The sequence below is a fragment of the Sceloporus undulatus genome, chromosome 6 (genome assembly GCF_019175285.1).
Source record: "Sceloporus undulatus isolate JIND9_A2432 ecotype Alabama chromosome 6, SceUnd_v1.1, whole genome shotgun sequence".
NCBI lineage: Eukaryota > Metazoa > Chordata > Lepidosauria > Squamata > Phrynosomatidae > Sceloporus > Sceloporus undulatus.
The window spans coordinates 159,818,795-159,839,048 of NC_056527.1; the positions used below are offsets into that span (position 1 = coordinate 159,818,795).

General features: G+C 39.8%; 2 protein-coding genes across 5 annotated transcripts in view; one reads left to right on the forward strand and one right to left on the reverse strand.

Moving 5' to 3' along the window:
• Window positions 1–11,107, forward strand: part of GALK2 (galactokinase 2) — a 49,288-nt gene extending 38,181 nt beyond the window's left edge. For both annotated transcript variants that reach the window (XM_042474800.1, XM_042474801.1), the window contains exons 9-10: window positions 4,057–4,258; window positions 10,740–11,107. In XM_042474800.1, coding sequence (XP_042330734.1) covers window positions 4,057–4,258; window positions 10,740–10,947 — 410 coding nt within the window. In that variant the 3' untranslated portion in view covers window positions 10,948–11,107. The remainder of the gene's footprint in view (window positions 1–4,056; window positions 4,259–10,739) is intronic.
• Window positions 11,108–11,262: 155 nt separating this feature from the next.
• The window catches only part of FAM227B (family with sequence similarity 227 member B), a 98,952-nt gene continuing 89,960 nt past the window's right edge, over window positions 11,263–20,254 (reverse strand). For all 3 annotated transcript variants that reach the window (XM_042474798.1, XM_042474797.1, XM_042474799.1), the window contains exons 14-17: window positions 17,371–17,448; window positions 15,454–15,528; window positions 12,589–12,658; window positions 11,263–11,434 (exon numbers count right to left, since the gene is read on the reverse strand). In XM_042474798.1, the coding sequence (XP_042330732.1) occupies window positions 11,372–11,434; window positions 12,589–12,658; window positions 15,454–15,528; window positions 17,371–17,448 (286 nt within the window). In that variant the 3' untranslated portion in view covers window positions 11,263–11,371. The remainder of the gene's footprint in view (window positions 11,435–12,588; window positions 12,659–15,453; window positions 15,529–17,370; window positions 17,449–20,254) is intronic.

The window sequence follows — 20,254 nt, forward strand, 5'->3', positions numbered from 1 at the left end:
GAACATTTTAATAAATAAAATATAAATTAATTAAAAGTGTATTTATCTAATCCTCAGCCATGCAAGAATATGCAATCAAATATCAAAGCACCCCCAACAAATGGCCATCTAACATCTTGTACACCATCCATTTGGCAAATAATGCTGGGGTGTGTGTGTAGCGTTTTCATTTTATTTCAGTATTAGCATCTTTTAATGCTGTTAACTTGTTTTTAATGCTATTTTTAATTGTGTTTTCTTTTTTAATATTAATGTTAAATATTTACAGACGTAAAAGTACAACAAATCCTTCTTGTTTCGGACTTCATAATACTTCATAATAAATTAGCCAGTGAGGTTTTCTTCGAAGAGACACATATTGTTCAGGCCTGGTCCATTTCGGGGTATGATTGTATTCAAGCTCAGGTTTTCCATTGGCATCAGTGAGCAGAATGATGGATTAGATGGGTCATTGGTCTAAACCAACATGGTTTTTATGTTCTTTTCAACAGCGGTCTCAGAGGGAGGCTTGCACATGATAAACCCCAAAATTTCGCCTGGCTGCATTATCCTGTAAACTGAGACAATTTATTTTAGGCAGTTTTATTTTGTAAAGAATAGTGTTGAGGTTAGTGTTCTATTTTAGGGACACACCATAAAAATGCTGGCATTGGAGCAAAAATAAACATTCTAATATTAGAGTAGAGGGCATTGTTCTCAAACATGGGTCTCAGATCTACATGTTTTATTTCCAAAAGGTCAGACTGTACTCTTTGAGCTGCTACAGGAGTAGCTTATTTGGAACCTCTGTGTGAATGGTTGCACATCAGGTGGCACAGAGCAGCACAAGAATATCTAGAAAGGTTTTGTACAGATAGATGGATTTAAACAGTTTTTATCGGACCAGGTGGAATCAATGAAGTACAGAGGCAATACAGAGAGGGGACCAGGGAGTGACATCTTCTCCCCCATATTTCAGACCCTGTAACAGGTTATTGTGAAAAATATCAACAGCAATGTTTCTTAAAATCCCCTGCTCTTTTTGCACATTAACACTGAATAGGTTCACGCGAAAACATTTGAATTTTGCTTTAAATCTTATTTATTCTTTGCAATAAATTCTGAGTAACAACTGAAATATTTTATTCCGCTGAAACTCTCTCTATATTTTTTTAAAATCTCCCCCACTGAGAAAGCAATTTGAAAGCAAATCTATGGTTTGCCCTTCCTTTTCTGTTCCTGTTACCTTTTGAGGTAGTGATGGTAATGTCTACACAGTGTAAAAGACATGACCTAAAATTATATAACTCTGTAATGACAGTAATGATATCTATCAAATTATTAACCATTACCAGAATCTATCTGTGGTGATTTGCAGCTTTCTAAAAAAATGGGCCATTGCTAGCAAACTATCCCTTGAATTAAGTTACAGCATTTCTCAACTTGCATTTCCTTGGCTAACAGTTGCTTTAAGAAGAGACTACGAAAACAACAATGTGACCCTGTTTTCTGTCATTTTAGATGTAATAATTGTTTTGAAAGGAATAGCCTAGATTAGAGGCAAAACCAAACGCAGAGGTTGTAGAACCTTCTCCTACATGACAGTGTTGTTCAGAACATGACTTCTCAGCATCTGGCTGGCAGGCTGGAATGAAAACGATGATCCTCACTGCCAATATGTAACGTGATGAGCTTAAGAGAACCACAAAGTGCTTTAAGGTAATCTGGCCAGTGAAGCGTTGCTTTACCGAAGGGTGGTCTCTGAATCAATCACAGCCTTTGGCAAGATGTTTGCCTCCAAATTGAAACCAGACATGTTTTCAGTTCATTCTTTGGGTTACTACTGTTCAGTGGTGATTTACAAGAGAGTGTGAGTGATGGCAAACTCTCACGCAACTATAGATGTGTCCTAAACAAATGCACATTTTAAAACTCCCCTGCAGTAAAACAGTGCCTTCAGAAGAAAACCTATCTTCTGTGCTTACCTCTACCAACCGCTCAGCAGTGCCATTGTGCATTGTGCTGTGCAGAAATATCTGAAATCTAGTCATAAACGTGAGGACAAAATGTACTCCTAAATAGATGTGGAAAGTTGTAGATTGTGTAAATACTTTCCATTGTTCAGTGACTGTCCAGGCGAGTCATTTCCACAGGGGTAGTCATTTGTTCAAGTGTTGTTTTCTCATTGTTATGCGGTTTGATCATATTCCAAAATATATTTAGCCAACTGTCGTATTGGGTCTATTCTCATTAACAACAGTTACGTTTCATATCAAGCCAAATAATCCTAGCTTCTCTAAAGGGAAATTGTTTTGCTCGTCATAGTTGTTTCCTCTTTGTTTGACTTCAGTCTTGATGAGAGAGGGTTTCCCCAAAGTTATATGGTGAACTAGTATTATTCCAGTTCAAACCAACTGGAATTGAGAGGTAGCAATGGCAGTACATGATGTGCTTTGTTCATTGTAATGGAAACGGATTAATTTTCTTTCAAAGAAAAGCAAGTTAGAGATTTATACTAGACTCATGATTCTATAGGACTAAGTTCCAAGAACCAGGGGAAGGAAGATCCTGGAAATTAGCTGAGATCTCCATTTGGCATCTGGGCTGAGTCTCTGATGAACATACTCACCCCCTGCCAGACAATGTGGCCACTCTTTTTGTAATCCAAAGAAGTAATTTTTTCCAAATGCACGATGAAGGTAAGAAAAACATAAGAGATGGGGTACACCTTTGGCCTGTCTAGTACAACACTGTATTCCTGCAATGGCCAGCCTACAAGAAATCCATCACCTGGACTCAAGCTAAGGGGCCATTCACACTATGTTACAAACCGGTTTGCAAACCGGTTTAAAAAGGGATAGTTCACACTTGTGCCGTTTTTCCCAACCCAAATTCAAGGGGGGGATGTGGTGCAAATCCCCCTTAACCTGGTTTTATCTTAACCTGAGTTTCCCCCTGCTTCTTTTCCAAGACACCAGGTTTTATCAGGATGCCTCCAATGGGAACTTGCTCCCAATCCCATTTGGGGCATCCAGGAGGGAGGGGTTAATGTGCAGGAGGTGGATCATGCCCACCCCTTTGCTCTCTCCCTGCCAGCTAAGTGTCACTGTTTTTCCCTCTTGGCACTTGGCTGCGGGAGTGAAAAAAAGCAGAAATGCAGTGGATTCAAACTTCCTGCGCTTTAGAAAGTGGTTTCTTTAAAGCACAGCCCAGCTTTTTATCCTCTTCTGCCAGTGATTTAGTCCCCTTACCTGCACCGATGTCTGATTCCCAGAGCTCACCAAAGCCAAGGAGGGGGTTCTCCTGGGCACATCATTACATAGTGTTTTGTTTTTTTAAATAAAATGTGACAGCTTATGCACATATTTGCTATTGCATGGCCACAGTAGACAGCACTTTTAAATACTCAAGTCATCAGTATGACAAAGGTGAGCATGATTTGCTTGATATTAAAGCATTTGGGGCTATGGGTTAGGGGTCATTTCCCCCCCTCTTTCCCAAGAAATAAAACCACAACAGACTCTCCTCCCAAGTTGGTGCAAACTAAAGCTCTCACACACATATTATATTGCTGAGAGATTATATTATTATAGTATTATATGCCTGAGAGAGTAACTCCCCCCAAGACTAACCTGTCCTGGGGTTTCTTGCTAAGGGTTGTTCTGGGGGGCTTGCCATTGCCATCTTCCAAGACTGAATGGGGTGGGATGGGGTGGCCAAACAGTGTGACATAGATGCACATCATTTGACTGACAGTTTTAAAAAACCCAAGAAAACCCAGCTCCATTTTAAAATGATACAAATGCTAATGTGAACTTCAACAGGGTTGAATTGCCATGGGGAGATTCGATTGGAGTAAGGATAAACCATGCTTCTTGCATTCCTGTGCTGGATTGGAGTGTATTTATTTTTTACTAGTGCTAACATGACCAAAGGAAATGAGAAAAGAAGTAGACATTAGAACTGGTATCATCTTTCTCACAAAGTTTCTCCAAAAGCTACACAGTCACATTTGATAGCATTAAATGTATAGATTTTCTTCTACATTTTGCATTTCTCTTTTCTTTCCAAATCCAGTGACGACCTTTAAGTTATACCAGCGTGCTAAGCATGTGTACAGTGAAGCTGCCAGAGTACTGAAGTTCAAGGAAATATGTGTGGAGGCACCTGATAATGCAGTCCGGTTGTTGGGAGACTTAATGAATGAAAGCCACGCCAGCTGCAGAGACTTATACGAGTGCAGCTGTCCTGAACTGGATCAGCTGGTGGACATCTGTCTGTAAGTTTGCAAAGCTGTGAGAAATGAAATTTCTTCCAATTGGTTTTGAAGATAAAATACACCACCAGTGAGGTATTGTAAAGTAGTCTTGTCTCTTATCATCAAAAGGAATGCCCTTGGGAAATAATGTGTGATCATATTATTTCCAATGGACATTACAGTATTCTTTAGGGAAGTCCAATTTATTTATCTTGGGGAATGGTGGACTTCTGCTGGTGAAATGACAGAATCCAGCAGAACTATAAGGAATATGATCCCATCTGAAATTCGTTGCCATCCTCTAAATTAGTCCCAGAGGCTCCGACAACCCTCTGGAACCACTTTTTCAGTAGTGTTTAGAACTACAGAAGAGACGGGTGGGGAAGAACGTTCTGAGAATTCCAGCAGTACAACATTGGATTCTGCCCATGGTCACAGCTCCATTATAAAATGGAGATGAGCTATTAAAAATAAAATATGAGCTAAACCAAGCTTCCTGGAGCATTTACTATGCACCTAGATCACACAACACACCCCTTAACATAGTTAGGAAGTATGATGGTATTTTATGTACACAGATTATCCTATATTAGTTACATCCTGTCAGAGTGATTGTCAGGTTCTTAGCATAATATTTGTCTAAAAATATTACTGGGGGTAAATAGCAGAACTACTGGAGTTAATGTTAGAAATAAATTAAATAATTAGTAAGAGAAGCAGCCCTGTATGAGGTCAAACTGTTTATTCATCATGCATAGTATTGACTATGCTGATTTGTGGTGGGTCTCTAGGGTATCAAGTAGAATGGTCTTTTCCATTACCTACCATGTGAGCTTTTAAAAGAGATACTGGGGACTGGTTTGCTGACCTTTTCCATGCAAAGCTTCAGTCTTATCACTGAGCTGTGGTCCTTTCCCAAATAAAGTGTCCCATGAGTGCCATGAACTCATCATAGTCACTGCTCTGATATTGTCCTTTCCCAGTTAGCCTTTGCTACTGTGAGATGGGATGACAGCAGTGGCATCGGGGTGCTGGACCTCTCAGCAGCTTCCAATATCATCGACCCTGATATCCTTCTGGGCAAGAGACTCCATCAGCGAGGAGCCCTCCACAACGGCTACACACTTCCTCAAAAACAGTGGTTTGTGGCCTACAGAATCAACCATTATTGGGCCTGACATTATGTCTCTGAAAGTGTGTCATCTCCCTAGGACAAAAAATTATGATGTGACAGTGAGGTGGCAAGACTTGTGAAGCCTACTGATCCTTACCCCCTTCCTTTTGGTTCATGTGGGAACCAATGATACTGCAAGGCACAGTCTTCAGATTATCATAACGGATTATGAGGCTCTTGATAGGAGGCTGAAAAAGATGCATTATGTGATTCTATGATTTCAGATGAGGGAAACTCAACTTGTAGTTCATTTTTCATGGAGCATTTCCCATAACAAAAGCAAACTGGTTGCTGCATTTCATTAATACAAAAATAGAATGACTCTATGACATCTGCAGTCTCGCATGACCACATGTAACTGTGCAGAGTTAATTGATAACAATTTTGTGCACAGATATCCTGATGCTGACTTGGGCTAGTTTGAAATCCAGCACTCTTAAGAAGAATCTAAATTATTTCAGTATGGCCATATAGTATGGTTGTCATGCCACAAGTGCTTGGCAAGAAGCATTGGTGGTTTGGTGAGCTAAGTAGCTAAGTGAAGGTTATTACCCCTTCTTAGGAAATGTTGAAGGAGTATGAGGCCTGAGGGGGTTCTAGACATGAAGTGCTGGCAAAGTTGGTGGAAGAGATAATTATTTCAGTATCTCTGCAAGAGCAGGGATACCTGATACAGCAGTATAAAGCTTAGACATCTCCATTTCAGACACAGTTATGGCCTTCAACCAACCTTCCATACAGATTGCATTATACGGTGCAGAGCAAATGTTGATTCTGTAGCGGTGATGCCTAAGAATTCTGCAAGGATTGCAATCTTGGTATGAAAACCACAATTCAGAGCATAGTTAAGTACATTTATAGTACCATATGGTTAGAATGGACAAAAGTCAATGGAATTCAAATGTGCATAATTGTGCAATGAATGATAGTTTCTGCATAGGGATCCAAGAATAGTTTTTAAGGTAGGGGGGCTCCACATTGGCAAGAAGGCTGTTATTAATTTGGATCGCTTTCAGGTATGTTTTTAGAAACAGTGAAAACACAGCACATTCTATTAAAACAATCATCATCATCATCATCATCATCACCATCAGTCTCAGAGTAGGGAGCAGAAGGTGAGTTGGGACCTGTGTTTGAAGGGGTCATCCTTTTTCACTTTTTAAAAGGGGGTTATTGTGAGCTTTTGTTTGCTTTTGGTCATGTGCTCTTCCTAAGCACATGGCCTGAGGCGATGGGGCTTCTGCTGAGCCAGTGACCTGATGGGGGAATTGCTACCAGCAACTAACTCTATATGCACCTGCTGCCTCTGTCCTTTAGATTCATTATCTTGTAAATAGCAGAAGGTGAACTGGGAGCTGTGTTTGAAGGGTGGGGTGATGTCTTACTTCTTCACTGTTATTTTAAAGGGGGAGGGTCTTAGGGACTTTGGTTTGCTTTCGACCATGTGCTTTTCTTGAGGGAGAGGGGCTTCTTCTGAGCCATTGATGTGATTGGGGGAGGAACTACCAGCAACTAACTCCATATAGAAATGTGAAGTTGAAGGCTTTCACAGCCGGCATCCATTGGAATGTGGTGCACTCTCCTTTGTTGGAGGTGTCAAACAGAAGTTGGATGTCCATCTTCCAGGAGTGTTTTAATGGTGTATCCTAGAGTAACAGAATTTGGACTGAATGGTGCTTTGGTTCCCTTCCAGCTCTATGATTCTATGACCTAAAAATTTGTTAATTATATCTGCAAGTATGTGGTCATTTAATAAAATCCACATAGGAGAGTCATTCAACAAATCTCAGACAGCTAAAAGGATATTAGGTGTATATTCAGGCTAGATGAAGTTTCATGTGTTTGGTTAGGAAATGCACTGCAACTCTTTCACATTGACATGTACTTTGTCACTCTGTGATAGTGAATATGGAAGAGCATTTGAAAAAGACAAAATGCATCCATTGTGAAGCACAATGTGTATTCAGCAAATCCGATGCTGCTTGTATTGGCCCATTATCCCAACTCAGCTACTCCACAACTGAGTTCCTTCCATCATAATGTCCCTGTGAAAATTACTGATATTCAGGAAGATAGTACCATGAATGTACCTCTTACGTTTGGTTTATTCAGTGTTTTTCCTCTATAGATATAACCCATACATACTTTGGGCCAAACCACTGACTTAAAGAAGTTCCATTATGGTTTGTTGCAAAACTTGATTGCCCAATGTTTTGTCATCAGACAACAAACTGGAATCAGAAACTTGTTTAAAGTGTTTTTTTTAATCTTGGTTTGAGACAGCTAGGATTTGTATAAAACCTTAACAGAGCACAGCTGTTGTTCAGTTAGTGAAGACCTAGGAGCCATAGAAACAGATGGGCTGAGCAGAAAGAAAATGAAAGATTACAAGCAACACTAAATTATGGTTTCCCTGTACATGGGATGTTCCAAGTATGATTTGGGTTCTGAATTATGGTAACTGAGAAATATAGCTTGGTATAATGGCTGAAGAAAGTGCTGAAGAAAGTTGTGTGTCTTGTTTAATGGGGATTGTATAAAAAGAAAAATTGGCCAGAACAGATAACATTTCTGCTATATAGGAGATTAGACATCACATAATGTTGAGTGATTGGCCCTTCAGTGCAGAACCCATCCCCTCCATAGCCAACGGCATCTCCTCAATTCAGATTGGGACCTTTGCAGGCAAGTTAAGGCCCTCTGAGTTCCCCCATGCTAACATCACAACCCAGATCAAGGCTACAGGAGGGAGTCCTACACTCAAAGGTGAACATCATGACTAATGCCATGAGCAGTTTGTCCCTTAATACTTAAACTCGGCAACACAGAAACTAATGGATGTGATTAAGCACTGAGATGAAAATGTGTCATTAAGCTTTCACTGTAATAAAAGTGATTTCAGTTTTGGCCTCCATACTAACTGCATGACAGATCAAACCTGATGTTTACCTAAGTTGTCTCAAATTTGTTTCTCACTTATGTTTCCCACTAAAATTTGGCCTGAGAGATTTATGACAGGAAGTATGTAGCATACAACCAACTACTTGTTCATTCAATTCCCCCTTATCTCACACAGGAAATATTGTATTGAAGCATTATCCAAAGGGATCTTTGAGCACCTTTGAGACTAACTGAACGAGAGAGGTTGGTAGAATGTGCTTTTGTAAACTAGAGCCCACTTCCTTATTTAAGCAATAATTGTATTCCAGATTGATGTCTGAAGGTTTTTGTTTTGCTTTTGTTTTTAACTGCCTATCAGATTAAGAAATCTGATTGACAAAAATGTTGATAAGTTTATGGTGATGGGCAGGAATTGAATACATTAAATGGCTTTCATACACAATTGTAGCCAGCTGCTATATACAGGTTTAAAACAGTATGCTGTGCCATTACTTAGGACTATTGGATTCTTGGCTCTAACAGGAGTTTAAACCGTGAAGCAAAATCTGCATGCCCCAACATTTTGGGGCTTTCTATGGATATTTTGGTTTTGTTAAAAGAGTCTCTGCTGAAATGTTTTAAAAAGATCCATCAGGCTGAGGGATTACAATGCCAAAATGTTTAACCACAGATCAGTCAGTACTTATTTAAAGATTTGAAGACTTGAAAAAACTCTTGTTTTAGACTTTCAACAACTGTAGTTTTGTACATTATTTGTTAAAAGCTGCAGGATAAGGATTTTTTAAAAAAAAGAAAGATGGTATCTTAAAATGATGTTAGTTTCTGATCTCAGTTGCACTGTACTAACTGAGTAAGAATTCATACAGGTTTAAATTGGAATTGGATTCTGAACTGTTGGATGCAAAGGACACAGTGTGTTGGAAGAGGGAGCCTTCTTGCCCTGGTTGGGGACTCATTTCTGTAGTCTGGTCCATCCAAAGACTAATATGTGGACTATACCTTACAATAGCTGTGAACCTCTAGTTTTCATGAGCCTATACTGAACAATAGCCCCAAATGGTAGTAATCACCCAAACACCTTTAACATCTTTATATGACAATGAAGCCATTATATGAACAAGCACCGTCCCTGTTTGGAAGTAGAACTCTTGATTGGGCAAACATCATTTCTGTTTTTTGATGGCAAATGTAGATTGTAGAATCATAAAGGAGTTGGAAGAGGCCACAGATGCCATTGAGTCCATCCCCTCCCAAGCAGGAAAACCAATCACTCCATCCCTACCCAAAAGAGCATCTTTGTGAAAAAGCATACCATAAAGTACAAGAAGCCAAATCATTCTTGGTGGCACCATTTGCAGAGCCAGTTGTTCACCTCAACTACTGTTCTCTACCTTCTTGAGCCATGTGCTTCAACAGGGAGGAGAGATGAAATTACAACCCTTCAGCTTCCTATCCATATCCTCATAATCCTTTGTGATGTTCTGAAAGCTGTGCCTCACAGTGTTATTTGTTCCCACATGAACCAAAATGAAGGAGTAACAGCGAGTGGACTTGACCAATCTTGTCAGCCTCTCTATTACATCATGAATTTTGGCTCCTGAGGGACAGCACACTTTGCGATTCCTCATGTCAGACTTGCAGATTGTTGCTTCTGTTCCTCTGAGCAAAAAGTCCTCAACCACCACAACTCATCTCCTCTTAGGTTTGACAGGGGATACTTGATGTGCAGATTCTTCCCAGGTCATCTGGATATTCTCTGCAGGCTGACACTGTTGCTCTTGCAGCTGTTCCTTTTCCTCATTAACAAGAGAGAAAGCTTGGGATCAATTCTGTAGCTCCAAACTCTTTTAGGTTCTTGGGCCTTTCGTGATCCGGGTTTGTGTGTATTGTGAGCATATTGATGGACATTGCAACCATAGAGTTGAAAGAGACCACAAGGGCTATCAAGTCCAACCCCCTGCCATGCAGGAACTCTCAAAGCATCCCCGACAGATGGCCATCCAGCCTCTGTTTAAAGACCTCTAAGGAAGGAGACTCCACTACACGCCAAGGAAGAGTGTTCCATTGTCGAACCGATCTTAATGTCTGGAAGTAACTCCTAATGTTGAGGTGGCATTCCACAACACTGGAATGTTGTGCAACGGCAGGAGGAACATTGTTGTGAGGCAATTGTTGTGTTGGCTTGTCCAGCAGAGAGGAAGAGGAGAAGAAATTGCGATGGTGATCTTTAGGATGCATTGGTGACTAAATGGGAAGCCCTTCAGGGTTGGACCAAACCTCCTCCATTCCCCTGTTGCCATTTTAAGCTTTTGTAGGATAGGAAATCCAATCTATTCATTCCCAGTATCCCCTGGTTGCACATGAACAGTTGCCCATGTCTTTGACTTATGACTTCCAAAGACTATTCACTTGTTTTGCTTCTTCTAGGCAATCGGGAGCAGTTGGATCACGCCTCACCGGGGCAGGATGGGGTGGCTGCACCGTATCAATGGTTCCTATAGAGAAACTGGAGCGATTCCTAGCAAATGTGAAAGAGGCTTTCTATGCCAAGAATGACCAAGGATTAGCAGTGGAAGAAAGCAGCTTGTTTGCTACCAACCCTGGTGATGGAGCTAGGATTTTTCTTGAGGCCTAAAGGTTGCCAGCTATTAAGAATAATTTGGGGCCAACTTGATGTCATAGGAAGGCTCCTATGACACTTTATTGTTTTTTTAAAAATATATAATGAATTATTATTAGTAGTATATTAGGGCCACCATAAGTTGGAAATGACTTGAAGGCACACAACAACAACATACTAAAAAACATTTTAAAAATAAAAATTCTTTTAATGATTTTTTTCCTGAAAATATATTTCTAACAAATAAAATCCAATCTGTTGATTTCTGTCTGGACCTCATAATACAATGTTTGATTTACAAAGCAAATTAAATGAAATAGACTAAAATAAAAAAAAAGTTGTTCTGTCTCATTCTTTATTGTTTTGAAAGTGGTACATAACAAATATGTCACTAAGCTTAATTCAGCTTTTGCCATGCACAACTTAATATCAGATGACTTCACATGGTTGCACCACTGGGTTTAAGTACAGTGGATTTAAGCTGCCGTGGCTTTGCACTTGCCTGTTCAAATCAAACACAAAAATGAGCTTTAGAATTAACTGTAGAAAGGTTTTTTAAAAAGTATGTTGAGCATATATGTCTGCTTTTGATGGGATTTCTTTGTGAGGCCCATAATCCATCCCTGTTCTTGGAGGGAGTTCTCTCACACACCAACCACTGGCACATACTACTCATAGTAAGTACTTCAACACTATGGTTATTGGAATAGGTAGCTGCCTATTCCAATGCATATTAGAATACTCATTCAACACTATGAGTATTGGAATGAGTGGTTGACCTTGCCAATCCATGGTGAGAGCCTACTCCTAGCATACTTAGGCTGCTTACACAGTGTAGAAATAACCCAATTTGGCACCGCTTCAACTGGCCTGGCTCAAGGCTATGGAATTCTGGGAGTTGGAGTTTGTTGTGGGGCGCAGAGCAGAGTTCCACCTTCCCCAGGTGACATGAGTCAGCATATGCCAACACTGTCAGAGAGCGAGAGAGAGAGATGTCTAGAGGGATGATTTTGGGGTGGGGAATGGCTATAGTGTGCTTGCAGTGGTACACAAAATGGCTAAGCTTATGGGGGGGCGGAGGGCAGATTTAGGTTACCAATTCCAAAAATTTCCTAGCCACTAGCCAGGAAGCTAGCAGGAAGGTATAGTCCCAAAAATCATCTTTCCAAGCTCTGGTTACTTGTAGAATTACAGTTTATCAGCCCAATAACTGAGACATATTAACTAAAAGTGGAAAAAAACAAGAAATCATACAAAACCTGCAGGTGAATTCTGTATGTTTTCGCCAAAGAACTGTTAAATTAAGTGTACAGTATAATTGGTAAAAGAGAGCAACTAGAACCAGAAGTCACTTTTCAGACATTACTGATTCTAGATGGATAGAAATCGTTCTCATGTTATTCAAGAGCCAGTGATGTTGGGGGGAGAAAGCCCTTTCACTACTTTTTTGCCCATGCAAAATAACTGGTTATTCTTTACTATTCCACGGTTGCATTGCCAGCTGGAGGACTGGCATTTACTTGAGCCTATCAAAAAGTCATCTTGCTGGCTGACGTAAAATGAACTGTTGGAAGTTCTTCGTCACTTCTGAACTAAACTACAGGATTTAACTGAAAACTATAAAGACTAGTGATATTGATTTAAATAATAAAATACCACTTGGTTGAGAAACTTCTCTGTTTTCAACCTTGCTTCGGTCGGCTTCTTGGTGATGGTTGCCATCATCCTAGGTAAGAAAACAAGAGAAGGTATAGTCTTCCAAGAGCATTTTAAGCTGTGTCCCCTGGCCTCTTTTCCTCACTGCTGCACTTCTGCAGCTCACCAAATCCTGCCCAGTCTAGCCTGGTCAACATGACATTTCAATGGGTCGGCCTGAACTTTTAGCAGAAAAGGCAAACAACCACAAATGTATTACATTCTTCCATAGGCCATGGTACTATGAAGTGAACTGTGTCCCAGATAGCCACTAATCTTTGTAACAGGAACATAATTCTTTTTTGTAACCATAAGACTAGAGATAACCCTAGCTGTTACCAAATGCCAACAGGAGTCATTCAGCAGCAGCTGGAATTTTGAATTCACTCTGGCCATCTCACATGTTTCAACTCTGTTTTCTCTATACTGGGTTACTGGCCCACAGTACTTACTGTATTTAATAAGCAATTTTAGAAAATTAATTCTAGGGAATTTGGAGCAGAAGTTATATCTCCCTCAGCAAAACAACAAAACCCTCAGCCATGTCACCAGTTGCATTTGAAGGAAAAAGAAAATTTCTACTCTTGTGCCACCTGGGAAATGGGGTACCCTGATGACTAGGGAAGAGGGCTGGCAGTGTGGCCTTCCCTGTTGGCCATCTCATGATGCTTCCCTATGCATGAATGTACTTTAAAAATTGGCACTTACATTTGCTTATGTTCATTTCCCCCCTCATATTTTTTCTTCTTGTATTACATGTCTTAGAAATCAGAGACATTGCCATGTTAGTCTGGAATATCAGTATGCAAAGGGATGTTGTAGCATCATTGAGGCTAACTGAGCGAAAGATGTTATATTGTAGCTCTCCATGCATCTGAGCAAGTCTATGGAGATTATCACATGGACGAAAAGGACAGGAGCGAAACGGATCACTCCCATCCTTACTGAGCAATTGCGGCAAAAGACGATGAGCTTATCCCGTCCTCCTTCCGTCAGTGAAGTGGAATGGCCATGTCATTTTGTATTAATGGCATTCCACTTCACTAATGAGAGAAGGACAGGATAATGACAGGATAAACGTGACGCCATGTGATAAGGATGGGAATGTGTGATAATCTGCTATGAAATTTTATGCTACAACTCACTCAGTTAGTTTCAAAGGTGGTACAAAATCCCTTTCCATATTTTACAGTTAGCCAGTATTCTAAACTGTGCCTGACTGGTTCCCCCAAAAGCAAAAGATATACAGTGCACCTACACCATACGCGGGTGCACTAAATGTGGCTTCCGGCTTTTGCGGAGGCCACACAATGATAGAAGCAATGGCACCTGCACCGCTGGACGCATGTGTCCCATTGTTTTTCCAATGGGGCACGAGCATATGTGGATTTCCCTTTATACAAGGGGATCTGGAACAGATCCCTCACGTAAGGGGAGGGCCCACTGTATTATAAGAGTTACTAAAGAAAGCTGGTGTAGGGTCTCATGTCTTAGATGAAGATTTGATAAACAGAGATGCTAGGCTTCATGGAGACATGCAGTCACTGTGTGATTTTCAACCTCTGGTTCACTTCTCAACCCAACACAGAGAATTGCTGCGAGAATAAAATGGTCAGAAAGAAAACTATGTATGTCACCATGAGCTCATCGAAGGGAGGAGAGAAGCATGTTTATGTGCCTTCAGGCTGTCAGCTCATGGTGACTCCATGAATCTCAGAGGTTGTTGTCTTTTCTTTTTAAAGGCAAGGAGTATTCACACATGGTTTTGATAGTTAGGTGAGAAATAAATGTAAGAAATGTTTGGAGAAGTGCTGTCCTAAGATAAGTTTACTGGGAATTTAAAAGGAAAAAAATGACCTCCACTAACCTTCCATTTTAGGACTTTTCAGTATACCTCTGAACAAAATTAAGTGCTTATTGGAAATTTTCTTGTAGGTGAGGCTTTTAAGATCCACAAATCAAATTCCGCTTCCCATATTTCAGCATAATTTCTAGGTCATTTCAGTGCACTTCCCAAATTATGTACTGTCCTATTTGGCAGGGATAGTCCTGATTAATCCTCTGTTACCCCACTTTTTTCAGCTGCTTTTGAAATGTCCCAGCTTCTCTCTTCTCCTCCCACTTTTCCTCTGCCCTTAGCTTATTTAAATTGCAGCAAACTGAGTTGAAAGGGCAAAAGCGGTTTGCTCTCACTTCAACAGAGAGGAGAGGAGGAGGCAGAAGCTTGCCCTTCCAGTAGGCTCAGGAAAATGCAAACTGTTGCAGCCACTTCTTCCTCAGGAATAATTTTTGCCATCTGATGACAATGACAATGACAATGATTTGTATCCCACCTTTTTCCCAGACTGGGACTCAAGGCTGCTTAAAACAATTTTTTTAAAGAAATGTTAAAAATCCACAAGATACAAAGGTTAAAACACAATTAAACAATAAAAAAATAAAACTAGGTTAAAACATACATTATTAAAACACACACACATGCAACACAACAATTAGCAATAATCCAGCTCATTGTGTAAGATGGGTTTCTGGTGTTGCTTGACCACATCTCCCTATCTTCCTAGATGAGATGTTGTTACTTACATTCTTAAACACCAGCCGCGCATGGTTGGCTGACATGAATCCACAAGTCACAGACCGCTATAGTGTTTCATAATAATAATAATAATAATAATAATAATAATAATAATAATTTGTTTTATTTATATACCGCTATTCCAAAGATCATAGCGGTGAACAGCAAGTAAGCTAATTAGCAAGTAAGCTATGTAAAATATGGACTAAGTTGCTGTATTTGACAAAGAAAAACATAATTAAAGAGCAAACCTTTTATATTTCTTGCACATTTTTCGTCTCCCTTCTTCCAACTGCGCTAGTTCCTCGCCACACCTATGTTCAAAGCTAAAATGCAGAGCAATATGCACAATACATTTGGAATGTTAAGCATAAAAATGAAATGTTTTCTTTTAAAAAATGTAACTACATTATTTAAAAAACCCCATATGTAAAAAAAAACCTGATTTTTTATAAGAAATGTTACATTTGGTTTATCTTCTTCCTTTTCCAGTAATTTTGCTCAGATGCTCAGCATTCCTCAAATCTTCCATGCCAGAGAGGCACTGAAAGAGTTTTATCGGACATAGGATGATCAGGTGGGATGATTCCAGCTGAAGGCATTTGTTTTGTATTACATTATTTACAGTGTATGCTGAGTGAAGTACCTGGGTGTTTATTGTTGCTCCTCAACATTTAGCTCACAGACCTCTGAATCCTGTATTTTTGTTTTTAACTGCAAGCTTTTTGGTGCTTGCATGGCTTAGACTAGCTTATTCATAGCACCATTAAATCTAAATACTCGGATTTGTCATTTAGTGAGGTACTTAGAATGGGCTGAGAGAGAGCTATAGTGATATCCCTTGTACAGTGGGTCCTTGCTATCCGCTGGGGTTTGCTTCCAGGATCCCCTGTGGATAACAAAATCCATGGATGCTCAAGTCTCATTAAATATAGTGACATAACAAAATGGTGTCCCTTATATAAAATGGAAAATCAAGGTTTGCTATTGGATTTATAGGTTTAAAAAAACATTTTCAAGCAATGGATAAAAAAAATCTGTGGATAAGGAGGGCCAACTGTATGAGTATTTGAAGGGGTGTCATATTGAGGATGGACCAAGCTTGTTTTCCACTGCTCCAGAGAATAGGACATGCAACAATGGATGTAAGCTACAGGAAAATACATTCCACCTTAACATTAGGAGGAACTTCCTGACAGTGAGAACTGTTTGACAGTGGAGTACATTGCTTCAGAGTGTGGTGGTGTCTCCTTTGTTGGAGGTCTTTAAACAGAGGTTGGAGGGCCATCTGTCGGGAGTACTTTGAATGTGAGTTCCTGCATGGCAAGGGGTTTTACTGGATGGCCCTTGAGATCTCTTCCAACTCTATGATTCTATGATTCTGACTACAGCTGGCCAGCATACTGTTGGTGACTGGTGTAACTGGTGATTACGTCTGTATATGTAGATCTAGTACCTCCTTCCAGAAATTCTCCACCTCGGCACATAACATTCTTTAGGATGGACCTTTGACAATTAAAGTGGCACGAAATGGATCTATCTGAGTTGTAGATATGTCTTTACTTTGTTCTGTAATGAAATCTGAGAAGCTGAGAAACTAGTAAACAGGCACCAGGTAGCATGGCTAGAATTCAATTATAACTCAGCCAACAGGGCAATATGACAATGGTACCTTCTATTATTTTTGTTTCTCACTGTTTTTCTCTCTAACAATTCCAATCTTGCTCTCTTGTTCCCTAGTTATCAAGTAAAAATTCTAATTTTCTCTTTCACTATGCTACCCATATCTGTAGTGAGGAATTGGCAAGATTCACAAGGCAGTTAAGAATTAGGACCTGTGTTGTTCCAGTGAAAAAGGCCAAGAATTTCAATCACTTGGGTCCCCAGTGCCTTAGCAGAAATCATATGGAACAAAACCCTAGTATTTCTCCCAGCTTTCAGATGTCTACTTTTTAGGGGATTAGAAGTATGACAGAGACTGACGAATAGTTTTACTATGATAGAAAACAGCAGATAATCCATACTATTCCTAGTGGGAATAACTAGTAAGGCGATCCAATATTTTTTGCTGACTGACACAGCATCAAACTTGAGATCTCCAAATTGCTCCCCAGTTGAGCACAGGACATTGTTGTAATGAAACCAATTTATGATCGGCACATACTCACTCAATAAAATCATCGTGCAGATTGTGTATAAACATTTGACTCTCCTTAATAACATCTAGGTAAGTTGGAGAAGCTGGTGTGCTGCCATTCCAGTCAAGGAAAAATAACTATTTACTTTCTGAGGTTTTCAGAACTTGGCTAAAATGATAAATCTTTGTCAAATATTCATACTATGCAAAAGAAGGTGTATTGGACTTGGCCTTAAAAGTTCTGTTTGAAAGGTCCCCTTAAAATCACAGAGACAATATATTGGATTTAGACCGAAAGCTAATCTGCACTGCAGAATTAATGCGGTTTGACACCACTTTAACTGCCATGGCCATGGTTCAATGCTGTGATATTCTGGGATTTGCAGTCTTGTGAGATATTTAGCCTTCTCTGTCAGAGGGCTCTGGTGCCTCAACAAACTACAAATCCCAGGATACTATAGCATTGAGCAATGGCAGTTAAAGCAGTGTCAAACTGCATTATTTCTGCAGTGGAGATTAGACCTGAGTCATACTTGAGGTAGAGCCATTCCAGGAAGTACAATTACACCTGAATCCAACTGAATGACTACACATGACTACGCATAAATATCCTAACCCAGTAGGATTTCCCCTGTAAAAATACCCATTAAAATAACTGGAAATTATGCAAGTACTATGGACTCATTCTCAGGTTATTATCCTGCACAGTCTGTATTCATGTCAATGGATCTTGCACAGGAGAACTTCTTAATGTAGCTGGATCTCCCTCCCCCCAAAAAAGGAATATTATGCAAAAAATACAGCAATGTATTACACATTAAAAACATTTTATAGATGTCTGTATAAAGATGCAAAAATCCTTCATTATTAGTGATAAAGGATGGAAACCACTCTAAAACAGTGGTTCTCAATCTTTGCCCCTCCTAGGTCTTCAGGATTTCAAGCCCCAGAATGCCTTACCATTGGCTGTGTTGGCTGAGGCTTCTGGTAACTGAAGTCCAAAAAATCTGAAGAACGAAAAGTTGAGAACTCTAAGGACCACTTTTACAATTTTATTCACTCAAAAGGGACACATCAATGTGACAACTGCAGAAAACTTTTAACACATTTGCTCAGCCTCTTTTTCCACTGTGTCCACAAATGAACTCTCTTCTCTCTGCATTATCACATCTCTCTGACCTTCTCTCTGTGTGTCTAATAAGCATCCTCCCTATGCATTCTTTCCCTTTCCCAGGGCATTTTTTTGCAACTAGTAACATATATATGCTCCTGCTTCTCTTTGCAAGACATCGGGCCTCTAAATCTTCAGTTTCAGCGTTTGGGTGCCCTTGGGCAAGAATATTCTCAGTAAACCCACATCCTTGCCAAATACTACTCTTATCTTTTTGTTTGCCTCTTGTTCCCAAGCCCAATCCACATAATCTTCCAGAGAAAGAGAAAGAGATCTGCGCTTGAGTAGTAGCCTGATAGTACTAACACTTGACACTAGGCCTACAATTATTACCTCTTTCTCTCTTTCCACAACCCATAGAGAAATCTCTCTGCACCCTGTTCTCCATTGTTCATCTGCATCTCCTTGCCCTCTATCTTTTCTCTCTGCATTCCCCTCTGTTATGTCCTTATTCTCTTTATTCACTCCAAATATTTCTACACTGGAGCTTCTTCCATTTGAACAGATCCTACTGGGAAAACTGTCCAAGAGACAACTAACTGGGACATCACAACAGAAAAAGACATCTCCCCAGAAATCACCCCTTTAAGCTCCAGACATGGGGACACTCTGAGAAGGGTTTTAGAGACAGAGATTAGATGAAAACAGCTTTCTGTAGCAGCAAACAAATAATTGGGTCTAATATGCCACTTACCATTCTAACATCCTGTGACAAAAACTGTATCTATGAACTTCACCAAAATATGAACAACGTCATCAACATTACTTTAATACGGATTTACTTCACCAGCATTTGGAAACATTTTGTTATAAAGCAGAGCAGAGTGCAACACATTTTCCTTAAAATTGCTTCAGTGAGTATCAGAAATTAATCTTTATCTTGAATGGTTAACTCCGCCAAAACCCAGACTGGCTGGAAATGATTATACTTGCAAGACAGAATAAAATTAATTAAAATGACTTGCACTTCTTAATCCCTGTGCAATTTAACAAAAGGAAGCCAACATTATGGCTAGGCACTATACTTTAAAATCATCTGAATGACGCTGGGGTGGAACGTTATAGCCAAGACAAAGTACGTAAACTCTGTAAAGTTGGCTGGTGCACAGCAAGGAGGCTCCAAGTGCTACAATTAATGTTCAAGTTTAGACCCCAAAATTGCACATTCTTAGGACCCAGGTGACTAATCCAGATGTTGCGCAGAAACAGAGCTTGTCAGAAAATTGGACTATATCAATAAGAAAAATTATGAACTGTCTGTTAATGCATAACCAGATTCCTTCTGGGGGCGTTACAGAACTCATTGTCAAATTTTCTGCTTTCATGAAACAACTCCGCTTCAGTCCTTCTGCTGAGGAAACTTGAGATCTGCCATGGAAAACTGAGCATGACTAGAACATGAATAAACATTGCAGATAGTTTATTTTGGGCATTATGCCTTCCAGATCACCGAATAGAATAGAATTGAACAGAATCGTTATTATGGTCATAGAGCAGCACAGGTAAAAGGGGGATACAGAATAAAACAAGGTAAAACACAGGTTAAAAAGAGAATTTAAGATATCTTTTCGGATTACATAGCAAGACAAGATTGATACTAATCTACTGCAGAGGTTATTGCCTGGGGAATTTTAACCACAGCTGCAGAGATTCTGGCAACATCAGATGTTGTATCAGGATTTATGTTTGAAAGCCACAGAGAAGTATAAAATTGACTGGTGTGTCCTTGGTGTTTATGGTCACT